This window comes from Suricata suricatta, chromosome 14 (genome assembly GCF_006229205.1).
Source record: "Suricata suricatta isolate VVHF042 chromosome 14, meerkat_22Aug2017_6uvM2_HiC, whole genome shotgun sequence".
NCBI lineage: Eukaryota > Metazoa > Chordata > Mammalia > Carnivora > Herpestidae > Suricata > Suricata suricatta.
Window position 1 is genome coordinate 71,348,212 of NC_043713.1, and position 19,046 is coordinate 71,367,257.

General features: G+C 51.8%; 1 protein-coding gene across 3 annotated transcripts in view; it reads left to right on the top strand.

Moving 5' to 3' along the window:
- Positions 1-15,640, top strand: part of GGT5 (gamma-glutamyltransferase 5) — a 30,727-nt gene extending 15,087 nt beyond the window's left edge. Inside the window, exons 2-13 of one of the 3 annotated variants that reach the window (XM_029922643.1) lie at positions 6,899-7,029; positions 7,906-8,001; positions 8,505-8,700; positions 9,326-9,483; positions 10,020-10,166; positions 11,048-11,184; positions 11,552-11,742; positions 12,143-12,249; positions 12,357-12,385; positions 12,420-12,560; positions 12,660-12,770; positions 15,183-15,640. In XM_029922643.1, coding sequence (XP_029778503.1) covers positions 6,899-7,029; positions 7,906-8,001; positions 8,505-8,700; positions 9,326-9,483; positions 10,020-10,166; positions 11,048-11,184; positions 11,552-11,742; positions 12,143-12,249; positions 12,357-12,385; positions 12,420-12,560; positions 12,660-12,770; positions 15,183-15,329 — 1,591 coding nt within the window. In that variant the 3' untranslated portion in view covers positions 15,330-15,640. Of the gene's footprint in view, positions 1-6,305; positions 7,030-7,905; positions 8,002-8,504; positions 8,701-9,325; positions 9,484-10,019; positions 10,167-11,047; positions 11,185-11,551; positions 11,743-12,142; positions 12,250-12,356; positions 12,386-12,419; positions 12,561-12,659; positions 12,771-15,182 lie in introns of those variants that run through there. The other 2 variants (XM_029922641.1, XM_029922642.1) reach the window with 2 other exon arrangements.
- The last annotated feature ends 3,406 nt before the right edge of the window (positions 15,641-19,046 follow it).

The following is a 19,046-nucleotide window of genomic DNA, read 5'->3' on the forward strand; positions in this document are numbered from 1 at the left end:
TATCTTCATTGTGAGGCTCCAGTAAGTTTTGCATCTCAGCTATAGCTTTTTAAAATTTTGGCCTGACTAGTTTTTAGGTCTTTTATCTCTGCAGCAAGGGTTTCTCTAGTGTCTTCTATGCTTTCAAGCCCAGATAGTATACTTAGGATTGTAGGCCTAAATTTTTGTTCAGATATATTACTTATATCTGTTTTGAGTACATCCCTGGCTGTGGTTTCTTTTTGAAATTTCTTTTGGGGAGAAGTCCTCCTTCTTGTCATTTCATTTAGTTTTCTGTCTTTTGTGCGTTATGAAAGCGTGTAATTTTTCCTGCTCCTGAGAGTAATGTCATATTAAGAAGAGGTCATACACTGTCCAGGAAATGCCGTGTCAGGAAGTGTTTCTGGTGTATGCTGTGTACACTCTGCTATTGTAATTTGTCTGCTCTTTTCTCCAGGTCAGTCCTCTGCAGAGTTCCTCCTTGGTTGCAGTGGGGAGTGTTTAGACCTATGGCTAGCTGTGTTTTGATTTGTTTGTTAAAATAAGCCTGGGGGCACCTAGGTGACTCAGTCGGTTAAGCGTCCGACTTCGGATCAGGTCATGATCTCACGGTTTGTGGGTTCAAGCTCCACATCCGGTTCTGTGCAGACAGCTAGCTCAGAGCCTGGAGCCTGCTTCAGATTCTGTGTCTCCCTCTCTCTCTGACCCTTCCCTGCTCGCACGCTCTCTCTCTCTCTCTCTGTCTCTCAAAAAAATAAATTAAAAAAAAAATAAAATAAGCCTGATTTAAAGAAAAAGACTGTGCCAAATAAAGAGAAAGGAAAAGGAATACAAAACCCAAACAAGCCAAACAAACAAACAAAAAACGATATGGCTGATTCCAAAGGAAAAAAAAAAGAACAAAGAAAAGCCTGATCCTATTTCCATTAGAACTGAACATGATGCTTTGGAGCACTCTATGATCAGTAGACTAGGTGCCTGTGTTGGGCTTGTGTTGGTCCTCTCATGGAGAGGCCCACTGCGCTGGCTCAGTCAGACCTGCCTTAGTGAAGGTATACCTGCAGGGTGGGGTTTGGTGTAAGCAGCTCCAGCCTCCACTGGGTGTGCTCTGGTGCCTGCTGAAGTCCAACAGTGCTGGTGGGTGAGGGAAGATGGTGTCACTTCACTCTCTTATCCCCCGAGCGAAGAAGCTGGCAGCCACACTCTTCAGGTCGCCCTCACAGACAAGCAAGCAATCTCCCCTGAACAATCTGGCTTCCGTCAGATCCTTGCCCTCAACCCTTCTGTGCCCGGGCCCTCAAAACACCTGGTGCCCCAGCTCTCCTGTGTTTTATCTCTGGTGCATGGGTGGGAATCGAAACTCCAAATCTTAAAGGACCCTGCATGGCTTGGAGGCGCCCCCCTCTTGAGGAGGAGGGCCTCACCATGTTATGTTTGGTGCCATTTTGTCCCAGAAAAGCAGTTGCACAGCTGTGCAGGTGCTTGGCGTTTATGGTGGAGCACAGCGAAAAGCTGAAACCAGGTTATCTGGCCCCTGTGTGCCCGTCTGTTTCTTTCTGATGAACAGCCTCTCTAAGGCACAAGCCAGCTCCTTTGTTTTTGGAGAGGCTATATACTCTCTTCCAAATGTACTCCAGGAAGGGAGCATTCTCTCCCATTGTAACCCAGGGGATCCCTAGACCACGCTGTCCACGCCTCCCCGGGAGCACCACTGCCTTCCTGGATCTACTCCATTGAATTGCACAGACGTCTAAATGCTCAGATTTTGAGCTCCACTGTTTGCAAAAACTTCCAATAGTCAGTTCCTCTTGATTCCCCAGTCAATGGTATTGGGGAAGTGTTTTTCTTGCGTAGGCCTGATGTGCTGTTCTCTCTTCCCTTCTCTCCTCTCCACAAAAGGGACTTCCTTCTCACCTCAGCACCACCATGGCTTTTCTTTCCCCCACTTCACACTCGGCACCTCATACCTGCCACGTTCTCTCCCTTGAATTGTACAGGTTCTTCTCTTAATCCTTAGATCAATTTCACAGGTGTTCAAAATGATTTGATGTTAATCCAGCTGTGTTTGAGGGATGAGGCAAGCCCCTCTGCCATCTTAACTCTCTTCCTCTTGCGTGTTTATAACAAGCAGTTTGTGGCCTTTGTAGGTGACGGTCAGTTTAGCTGTATATAAAATCTTTGGATCAAATTTTCTTTCCTTGAATGTTTGATTATAATGCTTCACTCTCCCTGGAACAAAGCATTGGTGTTGAAATGTCTAATGACAGTCTTATTTTCTTTCTCTTATAGAATAATCATTTTATCTAGATGCCCAAATAATTGTTATTAAAGTCTAATAGGTTTATTAGAATATATCTCATTGTTGAGTATTCTGAATTGATTTTCTCACACAGTGGAGTGCCCTTTTCAATACAGAGAAAATTTTGTGTGGGTTTTTTTTTCTTTTTAAATTATGAAAGTTATCTTGAATTATAGTATTTATTACTTATTCTGTCCCATAGATTTGACTTTCTGCTTTGGGACTCCTATTATGTGTGTGTTTGATCTTCTTTGCCTGTCTTTTGTATTTAAAATCTCTTTTTCATCTCTTTTTTTATTTAAAAACTCCCCCCTTTCATAGTCTCTTTCTTTTTTTTTAATGTTTATTTATTTTTGAGAGAGAGAGAGAACATGAGCAGGGAAGGGGCAGAGAGAGAGGAAGAGAGAAAGAATTTCAAGCAGGCACCATGCTGTCAAAGCAGAGCCTGACATGGGGCTCAAACCCACGAAGAGATCATGACATGAGCTGAAGTCAAGGGTGAGTCACTCAACCAACTGAGCCACCCAGGTGCTCCATCTTTAAAAAATTTTTTTTAAATGTTTATTTATTTTGAGACAGAAATGAGAGAGAGAGAGAGAGAGAGAGAGAGAGAGAGAGAGAGAGAGAGAGAATGAGTGAGAGGGGGAGGGGCAGAGAGCTAAGAGAGAGAGAATCTTAAGCAGGTTTCACACTGTCAGTGCAGAGCCTGACGCAGGGCTCAATCCTACAGACTGTGAGATCATGATCTGAGCTGAAGTCGAGTCAGATGCTTAACCAACTGAGCCACCCATGTGCCCCTCATCTTCTCTTTCTTTTAAGGAACCTTTGTAGGTGTTTCTTCTGTGTTTGTGTTTAGTCTTCATTTCAGGGAATTTTTTCTTTTATGTTAATTATTATTTCCTGAGTTCTATAATTTTGTTTTTTAAGTCATCTTTTCCAGTTTCTTCATTTGCAGTTTTTCTAATTCTGGTGTATGCTGTCCCTGCATTGCTTCTATACCTCTTCTAATTTATTTTACACATTTTGAAATATTAAGTTGCCTCTTACATCTGCTTTGTAGGCTCATCCTTTTTAGCATGCCTCCATGGATTTTTATTCTGCTCCTTATCTTTTTTTCTGAAGCATGACTTCAACAAGTTTTATTGTTCATGGTCAAGCAAGATAAACTTTCCTGTACTTTTAGGCTGGAAGGCAGGTCAAAATAGCTTTTATCATTTCATGGCTCTTGGATTCCTTCTGCTGTTTTCACGAAATGATTGGAAAATGGTCTCCTATTTATTGATAATTGTTTTCTCTTTCTTTTGCCTCTGTGGTTCCTGTCCGGTTCAATTTGCTTCTACAACAGTGACCTCTCATCAGGATGGGGCTCTCTGCTGTGGGACCCAGAACTCTTGGGCACCATGTCTTCTCTTGGCTACCTTTCACTCACCCATAAGCTAGTGATTGCCTAACACAATCTGTAGCAGTGATCTGAATGAAGGTTCATAGATTGATCTCTTCCCTATGAGACCCTGTGGGTAATGTAGGAGTTCTTCAGACCCATTGCCTCCCCTTCCCTTCCTCCCACACCCTTGCTGATAACCCAAGTTCTGATGTCTAGTATTTTCATTGCACTTGGTTTGAAACACTTTCTAATCTCCATTGTAATGTCTTCTTTGTTCTGTGAGCTGTTTAGTAGTGTTTTTCTTGGTTTCCAAATATGTGGGGATTTTCTAAGTCATTTGTATGATTTCAGTTCTTTGAAACTTGTGAGACTTGCTTTAAGGTCGAGAAAATGATCTGTTTACACAAATATTCTATGTGTTCTTGAACCTGTATTCAACCATGTTATTTTTGAGTACAGCACTTTGTATAGGTCAGTTCAGCCATTTTGTTATAGTGGTGTCATTCAAATCGTCTACAGCCTTGTAGATTTTTATTCTGCTTATTCTATAAGTTCCTGACCTGCCTTCCAGCCTAAATGTTTCTACCATGTATATTTGTCTACTTCTTTTTGTTCTGTCAAGTTTTGCTTTATGTTTTTAAACTGTTAAGTGTACACGCATTCAGATTCTTATGTCTTCCTGTTGAATTGAGCTTTTATAATAATAATGTATTCCTATTATCTTTAATAATATGTCTCCTTAAAACCTACTGTCTGAAATGAATATAGTTATAAATGTCAGTGTTTGCATAATTTTGTTGTTATTGTTTTATCCAATCCATTGTTAATCTACTATTAGCATTGAGCTCCTAATTCCACGTATTATAGCTGCCAGTTCTCCGGTGAAATTCTTAATCTTGTTTTTTATATCTTTGAATGTAGTTACTTGAAGTCTGTGGTCTGACAGTTTCATATCTGGAGATCCTATGGGTCTTTCTTCATTGTTTGTGCTTTCTCTTGGGCTTTGTTTATGCTGTCTTACTGCCTTGTTTGCTTGCCTGTTTTAAATTTAGCATCTGGGGAGTATGTTAAAAATTGTTAAAAATATTTTTTAGAAATAATCTGAGGCCCAGAATACCTGGGAATCACCTTAATCCAATTTGATTAACAGTAAAGACTTGGAGCTTGGGCCACTGGGTTCATCAAGGCTGGCCTGTTTCTCATTTTACTTCTAGAGCAAGGACCCATGTCCAGTGTGGTTCAACAGCATACTCAACCCCCCAGCTGCACTAGGGTGTCGAAAGCATCGTGTGGCCTCTTGGCCACTCCTTCCAGGACCAGCAAGCATCTCTCTCCCTCTGTAAGCTTCTCTTTCTCTAGACCAGTATTTCTTCCCAGCTTGTGATGCTTTTAAGCAGATGTTTTCCATTTGTCTGGCTTTTCTAGTGGTCTGTGGGAAGTCTGGTCTGAATTATTTAGTTTCCTATTATGGGGATGTCTGAGTTACACTTTGACAACTAATTTTGTTAAAAATGTAAGGGGCGGGGGAAGCAGATGGAGGGAGATCAAGTAGGAGACTGTTGCAACAACCTGCATGAGAGATGCGGGTAGCCTGGATCTGGGGATGAAAGAAAGTGAATAATCATGAAGGACCCGGGCATTCATGGCCTGCACAGAGGTGTGAATGGTTCTGTCCTTTCTAAAATAGTGAAGGTAGGAAAGGAGCCATTGGGGGGGGCGGTCAGAGGTGGTAGAGAAGTAGAGTTTAGGTCACGTTCAGAGTGAAATGCCTCAAATAAAAACTTAGGAAACAAACAAAACAAACAAAAAAGAGTGAAATGGCTTTTAGACACCCAGAGGAGGTATCTGGGGATGTGCCTGGAGTTCAAGGGAGAGGTCTGAGCTCGAGATAAAATTTAGGGATCATCAGGGTGGAGGTTGTATTTTAAGCTCTGAGCCTAGATCAGCTCATCTGGGCGGAGATGTAGTGCACAAGGATGGAGGTCTGAGTCCGAGGCCTCCAACAACATGAGGCCAGGGAGGTGTGGGGAAAACCAGAGCGCGGTGGATGGTGGTGGTGGTGGTGGTGGTGGGAAGGTGTCTCCTGGAATCTGAGAACAGAAAGCACTTCCAGGAAAAAAGAAAGAAAGAAAGCACTTCCAGAGGCAGGAAGCAATGGGTCAGATGAGATGAGGCTTCTGTAATGGGAATTAAAAAAAAAAAAAAAGGTTGTACAGCTTGCCTTTTGTTTTTGTTTATGCTGTTTTATCTTTATTAAGCATTTGTGTTTCTCTGTGTCTGGATGTGACTGTCTATATTGTGTCATGCTGCTGGCCTGTGCCCCCTTTCCCATTCTAAGATTGCATGCATCCACGTGGCAGCCATGTGTGCCCACATGTGGGCCCAGAGAAAGGATATGTGACTTAGAGAGGGGTGTGAGCCCAGGGTGGAGTGGTCAGGCCTGAGCTGAGGGAGGGTGCTGAGCTCAGAGGCCCAGTGCAGTGGGAGAGGGGAACCAGGTCCACTTCCTCTTTGGTTTAAACGCTTGCTTCCTTAAAGTGCTGGGTGGGGAGGGGATTCCTGGGTGTCTGGGAAGAGGCAACGCCCAGCGAGCTGTACAGGCTGTGCCATAAGGACAGGGTCATTTTTTTGATGCAGGCCAGTCTGACCAGCACCTTGAAGCTTAAGGGCCTACCTCTTCGTGCCCACAGACAGATAGGGAGTCTAAGGCCAGAAGAGCATTTCCACAGACACTGGGGCCCCAGGAAGGTCTGGGGAACCCATTAGCCAAGCCCCTGGTGGCAGGGCAAGATCCTGGAGTCACCTGAAAAAGTCCAGTCTTAAAGGGGTTGGGGCCTGTGTGCCCCCCAGCAAGATGGGGAGTGGGGGCTGCCTAGGCTGGGCTCCTGGACTGCTGGGAGGGACTGGGGGTCTGGCTCAGGCAGAATGAGCCAGGGCTGCTGGGAGGGCTTAGGGGATAATGACAGCAAAAGCACCTTGCAAACTGAGAAGTTCCTTATATATGTCAAGGGGCAGTGTAAATGGTATGACAATTTGCAATCTGTAGAGGGCTGCGGACCTGTGAGCAGCTGGATTTGAGGGGGCAGCCCAGTGTGGTCTCTGACACAACCCAGGGTTTGGTGGCAGCAGCAGGTCACCCACCTGTCACCATTTCCTAGTAAATGCGAATCGAGAAAGCCCATCTTGGGAGGCTGGGGCAGGGGGGCCAGGCCTCTGATTCTAGCCGCGTCCCCTAGAGCCATCCTCCAGCAGCGTGGCTCGCCTGTGGATGCCGCCATCGCGGCTCTTGTCTGCACTGGAGTCGTCAACCCTCAGAGCATGGGTCTGGGCGGAGGGGTCATCTTCACCATCTACAACGCCACCACTGGTGAGTCCATATGGGGACCCACGGGGAGGATGGGCTTGTCCACACGCCCTAACAGGGAGGTGCTTATAAACATCTATCCTGCGCTCCCATGCCCCTTCCTGAGTCCTCCCGGTGCCCTGCCATCTCCCCAGCTTGTCTTTGTGAAGCCTTCACAGCCCATCTCAAATCTTGGCACTGTACTGAGCGCTTAGCACAGGGAGGAGGAATTTCCTCTGCCTGCCCTTCAAGGCCCTGCTAGCCGGACCAAGAATTAAATTGACCCGAGAGAAATTTAACAGGACAAAAGCAAATTTAATTTCTGGGGAATCCACACAGACATGGAAATTCCAAAGATGGGCAAAAAGAGCTAAGGAGAATGGATAGGGGTCTGGGACTCCAAAGGGAAGGAATGCCATTCACAGGAAGATAGAGAGTAAATGTTTCCTAAACAAATGTGTGTGGGGAGGGAAAGGTTCTGGGAAACAATGGGACACAGAGGACTCTGACCAAACTGGCCTTGCAAGGCCCCCCCCATCCACCCTACCTAGCTTATCTCCTAAACCTGTGGTGATTGCTGTCTTGCTGGAGCCCGTCCCCTGTGTACATTCTTTCAGGCTGTGGTGCAGCGGGTGGGGATGGTAAAATGCTTTTCTGGATTCTGTTGGGTTTTAATTGCTTTTAACTCACAAATAATCTCCATGCCAACGTGGCCCTTCTTTGGGAAGCCTGCTCTTTGCCCCTACAGCATAGAGGCCAGTTCATGGTACAAAGAGAGAAACTGAGGCCTAGAGCAAGGCCAGAGCCATAGGAGGGGAGGGGGAGGTTCTATGGTGTGCAATGAGGCCTGGCGGCCACAGGAGTGCCCCTGAGCACTCACAGGCCGTGCCCCAACTCCAGGGAAGGTGGAAGTCATCAATGCCAGGGAGACCGTGCCTGCCAACTACGTCCCCCATCTGCTGGACCAGTGTGAGGAGGCCCAGCCACTGGGCACAGGTGAGGCCCTTGGAGGGGCGGCAGGCTCCCACCCCACCAGGCCCCTGGGGCTGACCAAAACACTCCCCTGAAAGGGCATCTTGGTACCAGGACACCCTGGTGCCAAGAGATAGCAGCTAGCAAGTGGGGAGCCCCCATGGATGTCCTGGCCTGCTGGAGTTGGGGAAGTCTTCCTGGGAGAGGCGCTCTCTGAGTAGGGAGTAGTGATCCAAGCAGAGGGACCAGTCTGGCAAAGGGGAGATGGCATTGGGGATGGGGTAGGTGCTCCTGGAGCCAGTTTGTGCTGGGCCCTGAGGGAGGGCAGTGGGGAGCCATGGGGCTGTGAACGGAGAGGGACATGGTCAAGTGTGGACTCCAGAAAGCTCATTCTGGCTGCCACACCAAGGGGGCCAAGCTGGTGGGGCCAGGGTGGGGGTGGTGGAAAACCCCAGGGACAGGCTATGGGGCTGAGGCCAAGGTGGGGGCAGCCTGGGGGCAGGGACACAATGCCACTTGCCTTGTAGGGGCCCAGTGGATCGGAGTGCCCGGGGAGCTCCGGGGCTATGCTGAGGCCCACCGCCGCCACGGCCGCCTGCCCTGGGCACAGCTGTTTTGGCCCACCATCTCCCTGCTCCGCGGGGACTACCGCATGCCCTTCATCCTCAGTCAGTTCCTGCAGAGTGACTTCCTACGGCCTTCCCTGTACATGACATCCCTGAGGTGAGCCCTTCCCCAGGGAGCTCTGGGGGGTTGGGGCTCCTCCTCAGCTCCTGGCTTCAGGCTCTGGCCCGTCTTTGCCTCGCTCCTACCCCAGCTCTACATCAGCCCCTCCTCAAACTGGAGGGTTGACTCTATGGGGGTATTTGGGGGCCTAAAGGCCAGGAAGGCCAGGACTTTGCTGTCTCAGACTTTCAGGCTCCCTGTGGCAGAACCTAATTAGAGTGGCTCAGGCCATATCCACATGATGGGACTCCAGGGTGTGGATTTGGGCTCGGCCACCATCCTGTGGCCCTGCCCTCCTTCTCACTCCCTCTGGGCTCACAGGAGGGCTTTGGCCATCCGCTCCTTGCTCAGCCTGCCAGCCACTGACCATGTCTTCCCAGGGGTCTCCCAGGTCCAACTAGGGGGCATAAGCTCCCTGGGCCAGGGTGGTGGGTGAGGTGAGAGGCTTCAGCCCTACTCAGTCTTAGAGAAACCATCTCCCCTGATGTCTGCACCAGCCCCTCAGGACCCCAGACCAGGACTGCCTCCCTGTAGGGTCACAAGGAGCCCACAAGAGCCCCCACAGGAGTGTGGTTGCCTTCCGGGACCCAGCCCGACCCTGAGGCTGCCCCCAATTCCCCAGGCAGCTCTTTTTCAATGGGACAGAACCTCTGAAGGCTCAGGACCCATTCCCATGGCCCGCATTGGCCACCACCCTGGAAACCGTGGCCACAGAAGGTGCAGAGGTCTTCTATACAGGGACGCTGGGCCAGATGCTGCTGGAGGACATTGCCAATCAAGGTCAGCTTTGCTGAGTTTCCAGTGCCCACAGCTCTGCCTGAGAAGGAGCTGGCTCTGGGTGCTAAGAGTGAGGGCAGGCCCTTCCCTAATCCTTGCTGGAGTGTGGACTGCTTCCAGGACCTGGAGAGGCCACGTATCCAGGCCTGCTCGATGCTGGCCTCCAGGGCCCTATGGTCAGAGTCCTTGAGGAGCAGAGCCCCCATAAATTAGGGCCAACACAGAGGAGTTAGTGGTGGCCACTGTGGGCTCCTGGGCCTGGAGCCGTCCACCATCCTCACAGTCTGTCAGAGGCCATCTTGCCTCTCTCACCTTCCCCTCTTCTCCCCACCAATCTGCCTGCCTTCGGCCTCTGTCTACCCATCTCTAGCCTGGTTAGGGCCTAGCCCTGACGCCACTGCCCACAGACCTTCCATCACCCCTAGGGCTCTAGACGGTTAGGGGATGTGGGGAGCCCTACCATGCGATGTGGGATCCGTGGCTGTCGCTCTGCCTCAGTTTTCTCTTCTGTACATGGAGCCTTTTCTGTTTCATCTCAGGCAGCCAGCTGACCCTGCAAGACCTGGCAGCGTTCCAGCCAGAGGTAGTGGATGCCCTGGCGGTGCCCCTCGGGGACTACACCCTGTACTCACCGCCACCACCAGCAGGGGGCGCGATTCTCAGCTTCATCCTCAACGTGCTCAAAGGTAAGACTCCCAGCCCTCCCAGCCAGAGTCCTGTCCCACTGGGAACTCCAAGTCCAGCAATAGCTCTGGGCAGCCTTCCTTCTCCAGCTGAGCCCCCTCCTCAGATACCAAAGATGGGGCCGTGGAAACAGGTCAAGATGTTGTGTTCTAGATTTGGCTTCTGGAGCAGTCCACACTTGGGGCTTTGCTGAAGGGTCTGGTGCCATCCACCCAGTGAGTCCTCCCCTGCAGGTGACCCAGGCCCAGGGCAAAGGAGGTGGGCTGCACAGGTGGTGAGCTGCCCAGCCAGCGTGTGCATCCAGGGCTGAGGCCTGGCCTGCGGGATGGTGAATTGGGATCCTCGCGGTGTCCAGGCTTGGAGCCGCTGTGGGACTGCCTGTATCCGTTCCCTTGGCTGCCGTAACAGATGACCACAAACTTGTGGCTTAAAGCAACAGAAGTCTACTCTCTCATAGTTCTGGAGACCAGGCGTCCAAAATTTAGGTGTCAGCTGATCCATGACTCCTCTGGAGACTCTGGGAGACAATCTGTTCTTTGTCTCCTCCAGCTCTCGATGGCTGCCAGCACTTCCAGTCTGCTGCATCCCAACCTCTGCTTCCCGCTCACAGGGCCTCCTCCTCTTCTCTGTGTCTGTTTTATAAGATTACATTTAATTGTGTGATTACATTGAGAGCCCACCCGGATAATCCAGGGTAATGCTCTTCTCAAGATCCTTAACTTAATCACACATTTTGCCATATAAGGTAAAATTCACTCTTTTGCCATATACGGTACTATTCACAGGTTCTGGGGATCAGGACAGGGCCAAATCTTTTTTGAGGGGAGCCAACATTCCACCCACTACACGAGGTCATCCATATCTGTTCCCCTCCCCTCCCCAGGGTTCAACTTCTCCTCTGAGTCCGTGGCCAGACCCGAGGGGAGTGTGAACTTGTACCATCACCTTGTGGAGACGCTCAAGTTTGCCGGGGGACAGAGATGGCGACTGTGGGACCCTCGCAGCCACCTGGATATCCAGGTGAGGTGGCCTGTGGCTGGTGGAGAGCTCCCTTCCCAGCCACAGGACTCAGCATGAAGGGAAGGTTAGGCTGTGTTCTGGCGTCTGGCTGGGTGAGGTTGGAGGGAGATGTAGCACAGGACAGCCTGGGGTGGCCCAGGGCCGGGAGGGTGAGGAGATCTGGGGACCAGAAGGGGCCTTGGAGTGGCAGGTATTAGACAGGCAGTGATGGAGGGCTCCATATCCCAGAGCGCCCGGAGGATAGGCAGGGTCTGGTGGTAGCCTGGAGGGAGGAGGGCACATTGGAGAGGGCCTCCCAGGGAGATCCTCTTCTGTGTGGGCCCCACCTGGCACCTCACTGTCCCTACCACCTGCCCGGCCACCCTAGAACGCCTCCCAGGACCTGCTGGGAGAGGCTTTGGCCCAGCATATCCGCCAGCAGATCGACGCTCGGGGTGACCACCATCTCAGCCACTACAGCCTGGCCGGGGCCTGGGGCCACGGGATGGGCACAGCGCACGTGTCTGTGCTGGGGGAGGATGGCAGCGCCGTGGCAGCCACCAGTACCATCAACACGCCGTATGTGCCCGCCTGACCCCAGGCCCTGCTCCTTTGCTCCCTCAGCTTGTTTTATGAGCCCCCTAGTCTCCTCTTGCTTGTGTCCATGGGGCAGTACCTTCCTTTACCCTTTGCTTCTTCTCTGACAGAGGGGCCATACACCTCTGTCATCGCTGGCTGAAAGGCTGCAGAGGGATGGCCCTGAGCCAGGACCCGCTTGGGAATGAGCTTTACCCAGGACACCCTAACTGGGGGGCACAGGTGGATCTTTAGGGGCAGTGCCAGGGAGAGAATGGCAGCTCCAGCATGCTAGAAGGCTGACGCTAGAACGAGGGACTCCTGGGAAGTAGTGCTCGGACACCCTGCTGGGCTGGGACACTGGCGCCTGCAGCCCGAGCTCAGGCCCGGCCTCTGCCTGCAGCTTTGGAGCAATGCTGTACTCCCCACGCACCGGCATCCTCCTCAACAATGAGCTTCTGGATCTATGCTGGAGGCGCGCACCAGACTCCCACGTCACCCCGCCACCTGGTGAGCCTGGGGACCCCACTGGCGAGCAAAAGGAAGGCAGGCAGCTGGGCGCTGCAAGGTGGCCCCTGGGCCAGCCACGCTGCCTCGCCCAGCCCCAGTCTGCACAGCGGTGAATGGAGACAGAAGTGGAGGGGCGGTCTGGAGGGTGCTGGCTGGAAATGAGGCTGCAGGTGACACCCATCCGGCCTCCAGTTCCAGGCGAGCGGCCTCCATCATCCATGGTCCCCTCCATCTTGGTCAACACAGTTCAGGGGTCAAAGCTGGTGATTGGCGGGGCTGGTGGGGAGCTCATCATCCCTGCTGTGGCTCAGGTGAGTCAGGGAGTTCCTGGCTGGAACATCCCAGCCTCCCAGGGGCAGGGAGGGATTGGTGTAGGGTGGCTGGTGTCCTTCCTTCCTTCCCTCCCCCAGGTCATCATAAATAAGTTGTGGCTTGGCTTTGACCTGAGGACTGCCATTGAAGCCCCTATCCTGCACGTCAACAGCGAGGGCTATGTGGAATATGAGCCCAGCTTCAGCCAGGTAAGACCACCGTCCCTGCCACCGTTAGGATGGATGCCTCAGTGTATGCTGCTCAAAGCCCCTGGTAGGATCTCAGTCTCTGAGTGTCTTAGGACTTGTCATTTCCCCTTCCAGGGCCATTACGAGTTCAGATGCTCAGGCAGGGAGGCACCAGGCCAGGCTTGTGGCCCCCAAGTCAGAAAACAGGGTGGTGTCCATGCTTCTCCCAGGCCAAGTACCTCTGCACCTTGGTCTCTGCTCTGTTCTGTTCTCTCCAGAAGCCAGTTTTCCTGGCTGTGGCCTTGCGGACTCTCCCTCATGGTGATCGGTTTCCTTGTGTCATTTGCAGCTTTTATGTGTGAGTTTATTTGTCAGAGTATCATTCCCGTGACAGTCTGCATAGGGATTTCTTTCTGGGGTGTGGGGGTCACATTGGTGCTGGATTTTACAGACATTTCTTGGCTTCCCCCACACAGGCAGGTGCCCAGAGCTAAATTCTGTTGTCCAACTCCCTGCCCCCACTCGGCTGCCCCCCCCTTCCTCAGGGTTTGGCTGGGCTGGCAGACGCTCTCCCTTCATTAAGGTCTCATTGAAAAGTCTGGCGGATTTTCAAGGCTCCAAGCTTCGTGCCTGGGATCAGTCAGCCAGCTGGGCTTTAAGGTCCTCAAAGCTGCCTTTTGTGCTGTGAGCTGCTCTTGGTGTCAAGACTGCCTCCCGTGGCCCTTAGAGCACTGACCATAGACGGAGGAACATTTACTCCAAGGGACTATGTAGTCCCTGAGGACCTTGGTCCTGGGGGCTGGAGACTAAGGATTCTCAGAGTCTGAGGAGCTCCCTGCCTGCATAGGGTCCTCCCCATGGCGAGGAGAGTGAGTTTGCCCTCAGGACTCATCTTCCTGGGCTCTTCTCTTTGACCCTTAACTGAGGTTTTCACTCTGCAAACATCAGTTTTGCCTTATGCTCTGAGATCTCAGATAATCCAGCAACCCGATTATCTGGCCAAGATCCTCTGTTCCCTTGGGGAGTTAGAGTGTTGGCTACACATCCCGGGCCTTCTTTGGAGAAAACCCTAGACCCTGGGTGGAGACCTTGGGTCACCAGGGGTCATCCTAGCCAAGGCCAGTGTCTAAAGGCCAGAAAGGTCCTCCTTCCTCAGGGCCTTGGAGTTTGGCCACTAGATGCTAAGGAACAGAGTCTCTGACAATGAGAGGTCCTGTGGTGGCCTCACCTATGAGGACCTCAGACTTCAAACCTAAAGATGTTGGGCAATTGGTGAATCAGCCGGAGAAACATATCCCATGGGCTTGGTGCTCTGGAGACCTTGCCCTACCAGTGTGATGTCAGGTTGGAGGTCTTAGGGACTACCGGGCATTGAGGTCTTTGTATCTAGAAGTCACTGGCACCTAAGACCCTTGTGGGCCAAGGTCCTTAGCCTGTTGGTCCAAAATGTTAAATGAAAATGTGGGGCCCGAGTAGCACGGGCCTCTACACTCCAAGATCTGTGTAAAGGTTACAGACTGATCAATGTGTAAGTGCCATAACTCTAAGGCAAGGTACTCAGTTCTTAGAAACCTACACGTGTCTGGGTCCCTGATACCCGCAAATTCCATAGACTCACTGTCTCAGACCTGAGCCACATGCTCTCAGCACCTTACCCCCCAGGACCAGTGGTGCCTTTAGCCTGGGGGTCAGTGTCCTTAGGCTCATGGTATTCAGAGAAAATGGTATCTGAGGATTTGAGTCCTTCCTCCAGCTGATTCCTCAACCATTGGGGCCCTAAGCTTTCAGGCCCTGGGCCTTAAGTTCACCATGTTCTCGGCAGCCAGGATCCCTGGTCTTCTCATGTCCGTGTGGAGATGAAAGGCCCTATGCAGCCTGACTCCTGGGGCCAAGATCTTTTCTCTTCCATGTCCCAGGGCCCCTGGGTACTCCCCACCCTCCAGGCAAGGAGCCGGAAGTTGAGTTGGGCCCTTCGTATGCAAAGGAGCTGGGACTCCAAAGGACCCAAGCTCTGCCTTCAAGAAGGCTTTGCTCTCAAGGTCCACAAAATTAGAGGTCTCTCAGCCTAAGTCCCCAGCAGCCACTTCTCCACCAAAGCCGCTGGATTCCTCAGATGTTGTACCCAGGCCCCCGGAATCCTTAGATCCAGGACAGAAGTGATCTTGCATCTCTAGCTCCTTCTGGCCTGGGTGACATCCTCCTCAGCATGCTCCCTGGAGCCTGGCTTCTCCACTGAAACCTTTGTGGGAGGCCACAGACTCCACTCCATGCTCTACAGATGAGGCTGCGTCTAGTGCCACCCATCCTCACCGCCACTGGTGCCCAGTCCTGTCTTCTGGGCTAGGGCTGGCAGGTCTCTGCCCAGGGCCCTGCCCCTGCCGCAGGGGGAGCTAAGCTGCCTTCACCTGTGCACTGGCCTTCTGTCCTTTCCAGGAGGTGCGGAAGGGGCTCCAGGACAGGGGCCACAACCAGACCCAGAGGCTGTTTTTCCTGAACGTGGTCCAGGCCGTGTCCCAGGACGGGGCCTGTGTGTACGCTGCAGCAGACCCAAGGAAAGGCGGGGAGGCCTCGGGCTACTGAGGAGGCTGCTTCCGGCAGCTGCAACCCGGCCCTCCGTCAGTGTGTGCCCAGGCTGGCCCTGACAGTGGAACCAAGCACCCAAGCAGGATCTGGACCCTTCGGTGGAGGGTCAGCCTGGGCCTGTAAGAGGTGGGGACAGGCTGGAAGATGGACGACTGTGGGGACTCAGCCCTTCCAGAGCCCCTTGTGGCCCAAGCTTTCCTTAGACCTCTCTCTCAGGAACGTGGCCCACCCTCCCCCTCCCCCGGCCCTTCTCCCCATCTGTATACCCTCTAGTCTAAGATTAAAGAGGAGGGTGGCCCTTGGCCTGATTTGGGGTGTAGTTATGGGAGTGGACCCTTAGTACACACACAACTCTTCCAGACTCTTACATTAGACACCACCATGGAGGTGTGGAAACTGAGGCCTAGAGACCGGCTAGTCTTGCCGAGGCCACTGCTCCTGGGCCTCTGTGCCTGCCTGGGGCCTGCCTGTCAGTGGGAAGGCAGGCTTGTGGCCTGGGGGCGCCTGCCCCCCACTCTTGCCAGGCCTTAGGACCATCTCTGGATCTTGTCCTCTGTGCCAGGAAAAGGTTGGATGAAGTAGAACCTGGGACCCTGCCCCAGCCCCAGCCCATCCATTGCCCACGTTCTCACCCTCGGCCTGTTGACATTTTGGGTGAAGTAGTCTTTGTCAGGGAGCAGTCTCCACACTGTGGTAGGCTGAGCAGCACCCCTGGCTTTTGCTCACTGGGCACAGCAGCAGCTGCCACCACCACCGGCCAAATTGTCCATAGTTGAGAACTGGACCCGTTAGCGTCCCACTGCTGAGAAGGGCTGCTGCCAGCTGCTGGGTGGGCTGCCCGTCCTGGAGGTGCCTCGATGGACTGACCTGCAGGGTCCTACCCCACGCTGGTTCCTGGGAGCACTGAGTGTTACCCAAACGTCCCTCAAGGTTGTACCTCCACCTGACCTGGAAGTTTCTGAAGATTGGCTCTACCGCTGACCCACAGCCCCCCACCCTGCCCTGGAGTTTGGCCAAGCAGGGCAAGAGGGGATACTATTTCCACTGCGGGAATCTCTGCTCCAGCAGGCCAGGAGTCTGAAATCAGTATGCCGGGGCTGAAGGCAAGGGGAAGGCAGGGCCGAGTTCCCTCTGGGGACTCTTGGGAGAAGCCTTCCTGCTTCTGCCCGCTTCTGGAAGCTGCGGGTGTCCCTTGGTGGCCACATCACTCTAGGTCCTCCCTCGGTGGTCATGCGGCCTTCTCCTCTGTATGTGTGAAGTCTCCCTCTGCTGTGGGGAGGTCTGAGTGGAGAAGGCACCCCGGGAAGTGTGTGAGGACATTTGTGGTCATGTAGGGCCCATATTCCAGGGTGTGCTCTTGTCTCAAGGTCCTTAACTCAGTGACAAGGCACTTTTGCCATATAAGGTGCCAGGGGTCAGGATGGGGACTCTTAGTTGGGGAGAGGGGGCTGGATGCACGGAGTCTCTGATCTGAGCTAGACTGGGAGGGCAGAGGGGGTATTCTGACAGACTCTCTAAGAGAAAGGACTGGGGACAAAGGTGGCTCACTTTGAGGTGGGGGACAGGACTGCCATCGTCACTTTGCTCCATGGTGGACCTCAGGGCCATTCACTGCTGCACCGAGGCAGCCTAGGGGCCACAGCCCCTTCTAGAGCCTGACTTTGGGAGGGAGTGGGAAGAAGGCTTTAGGGAAGGGCAGGAATGATTCAGGAGTCAGGAGTGCAGAAAAAGTGGGCTTCGACAAGCCTGAGTGGGGGCGTTTCTGACCTAGTGGGATCAGAGGCTGGCCATGGCCACCACCCCCGTGGCTCTAGCACATCACTCGCTGAGCTTCACGGCTAGAAGGGATGGCAGAGCTCTTCTTTACTGCTTTTGAGGCTTAGTGAAAGTCCCAGGCCCAGCTCTCATGGACACAACGGGTCTCTCCCTGAGGCTCAGTTACCACACATGAGTCGATGGGTCCCCATCCCAGCTCTGTCTCAGGTTTCTGGGCCATCAGACCCCACACCCACCCACCACAGGCACCTCAGACTCAACACACCAAACTAGAAGCCAGCTCTGAGTCTGCCTCTCCCCCTCCAGTCACCCAGTTTCCTCTCTCCCTCTACGGGGCTCAGCCTTGCCTGCATCTCCTTATCCTTCTCTACTTCCTTGCTGCCGCTGCCTCGATCTGCTCCCCACTCATGACAACAATGGGCCTTGGGAGATGCATCCCTGATCTTGGCCCGAGGCAGCATGGAGTCCTCCTTGGTTTCTGGTGCTCCTGGAGGAAGCCCGTTCTTCTCCCTCCCTGCTCCTCTCACCCTCAGGGACTTGCTCAGCCCCTGCCCACATCCCACCCACCAGCAATGCCGGTGGGCCACCCCTTTCCCAGCCCAGCCAGGACTCTCACAGCTGGCTCTTTCACATCTTGTTACACAGAGGAAATCAAACCCAGGGTTGGGGGCCTGGCTGGCTCAGTCAACTAAGCATCCGACTCTTGATTTTGGCTCAGGTCATGATCTCACAGTTTTGTGGGTTCGAGCTCTATGTCAGGTTCTGATTTGACAGCACAGAGCTTTCTTGGGATTCTCCCTCTCTCTCTGCCCCTCCCTTGCTCACACTTTCTCTGTCTCTCTCAAAATAAATAAACTTTAAAAAAAAACAATAGGGCTGCAGTATCTTCAAAATAATAGTGGCAGAGTATAGATCAGCCCCTATAAAATACATAATGCAGGATCAAAGGAAAATTCATTGCCTTAAACAGTTGCATTAATAATTAGAATCAAAATGAATAAAGCATCTAAGTGAAATTTAGTGCAGGAACAATCAGGACAATCAGGAAAGCCTCAGTAACAACTGATGGAGAGATTGATAAATTGGAAATCAGAAAAACAGGTCAGAAAATGTTATTCAACAGCCTACAGTATAAATGAAGTGTGAATACACAAAAGAAGAAATGACAATGGGGAAATTAGCGAAGATATAGAGGAAGTTAAAAGTATTAAAAATCTTGGGTGCCTGGGTGGGTCAATCAGCGAGGTGTCCAAAGAGATCATGATCTCTTGGTTTGTGAGTCTGAGTCCCAAGGTGGGGCTCTGTGCTGACAGATTCTGCTTTGGACTCTGGGTCTCCCTCGCTCTCTGCCCCTCCTCTGCTTGTGCTCTCTCTCTCTCTCTCTAAAAAATAAATAAACATTTAAAAAAATTTTTAAAGTATAAAAGATCACTCACCTTCATCCAAATAAAGTTGGTAACTTCGATAAAATAAATTACTTTCCAGGACAACGTAAGTAATTTGCTGTATGTGAGACATACTCATAATGAAAATATTGTTGCTTATCTGACATTCAGATTTAATTGGACCTCCTATATTTTTATCTGCTAAACCTGGCAACCTTAAATATAAATGACAAACAGATCCAAGAAAGGGCAAAGATCTAGATGTGTCAACGATCATTGAAAAAATTAAGAACACTGCAGGAACACTAGCCTACCTCAAACACCCTTCTAGAAAGTTCCTCAGGTGAAGTGTGTCCTGCCACTAAGGCCAGAGACTGGTCCTGCCAGTTAAACTCCTACAATGAAGAACAAGAAGGAAAATGTCCACATTCACTTTATGATGCCAGCAAAGCACTGACCCCAAACCTGGCAAAGCAAATCACAGGCCAATTGCGTTTATGAAATTCAACCCCAAGTTCCTAAAGAAAATATGAGCAAGGAGAATCTAGCAACA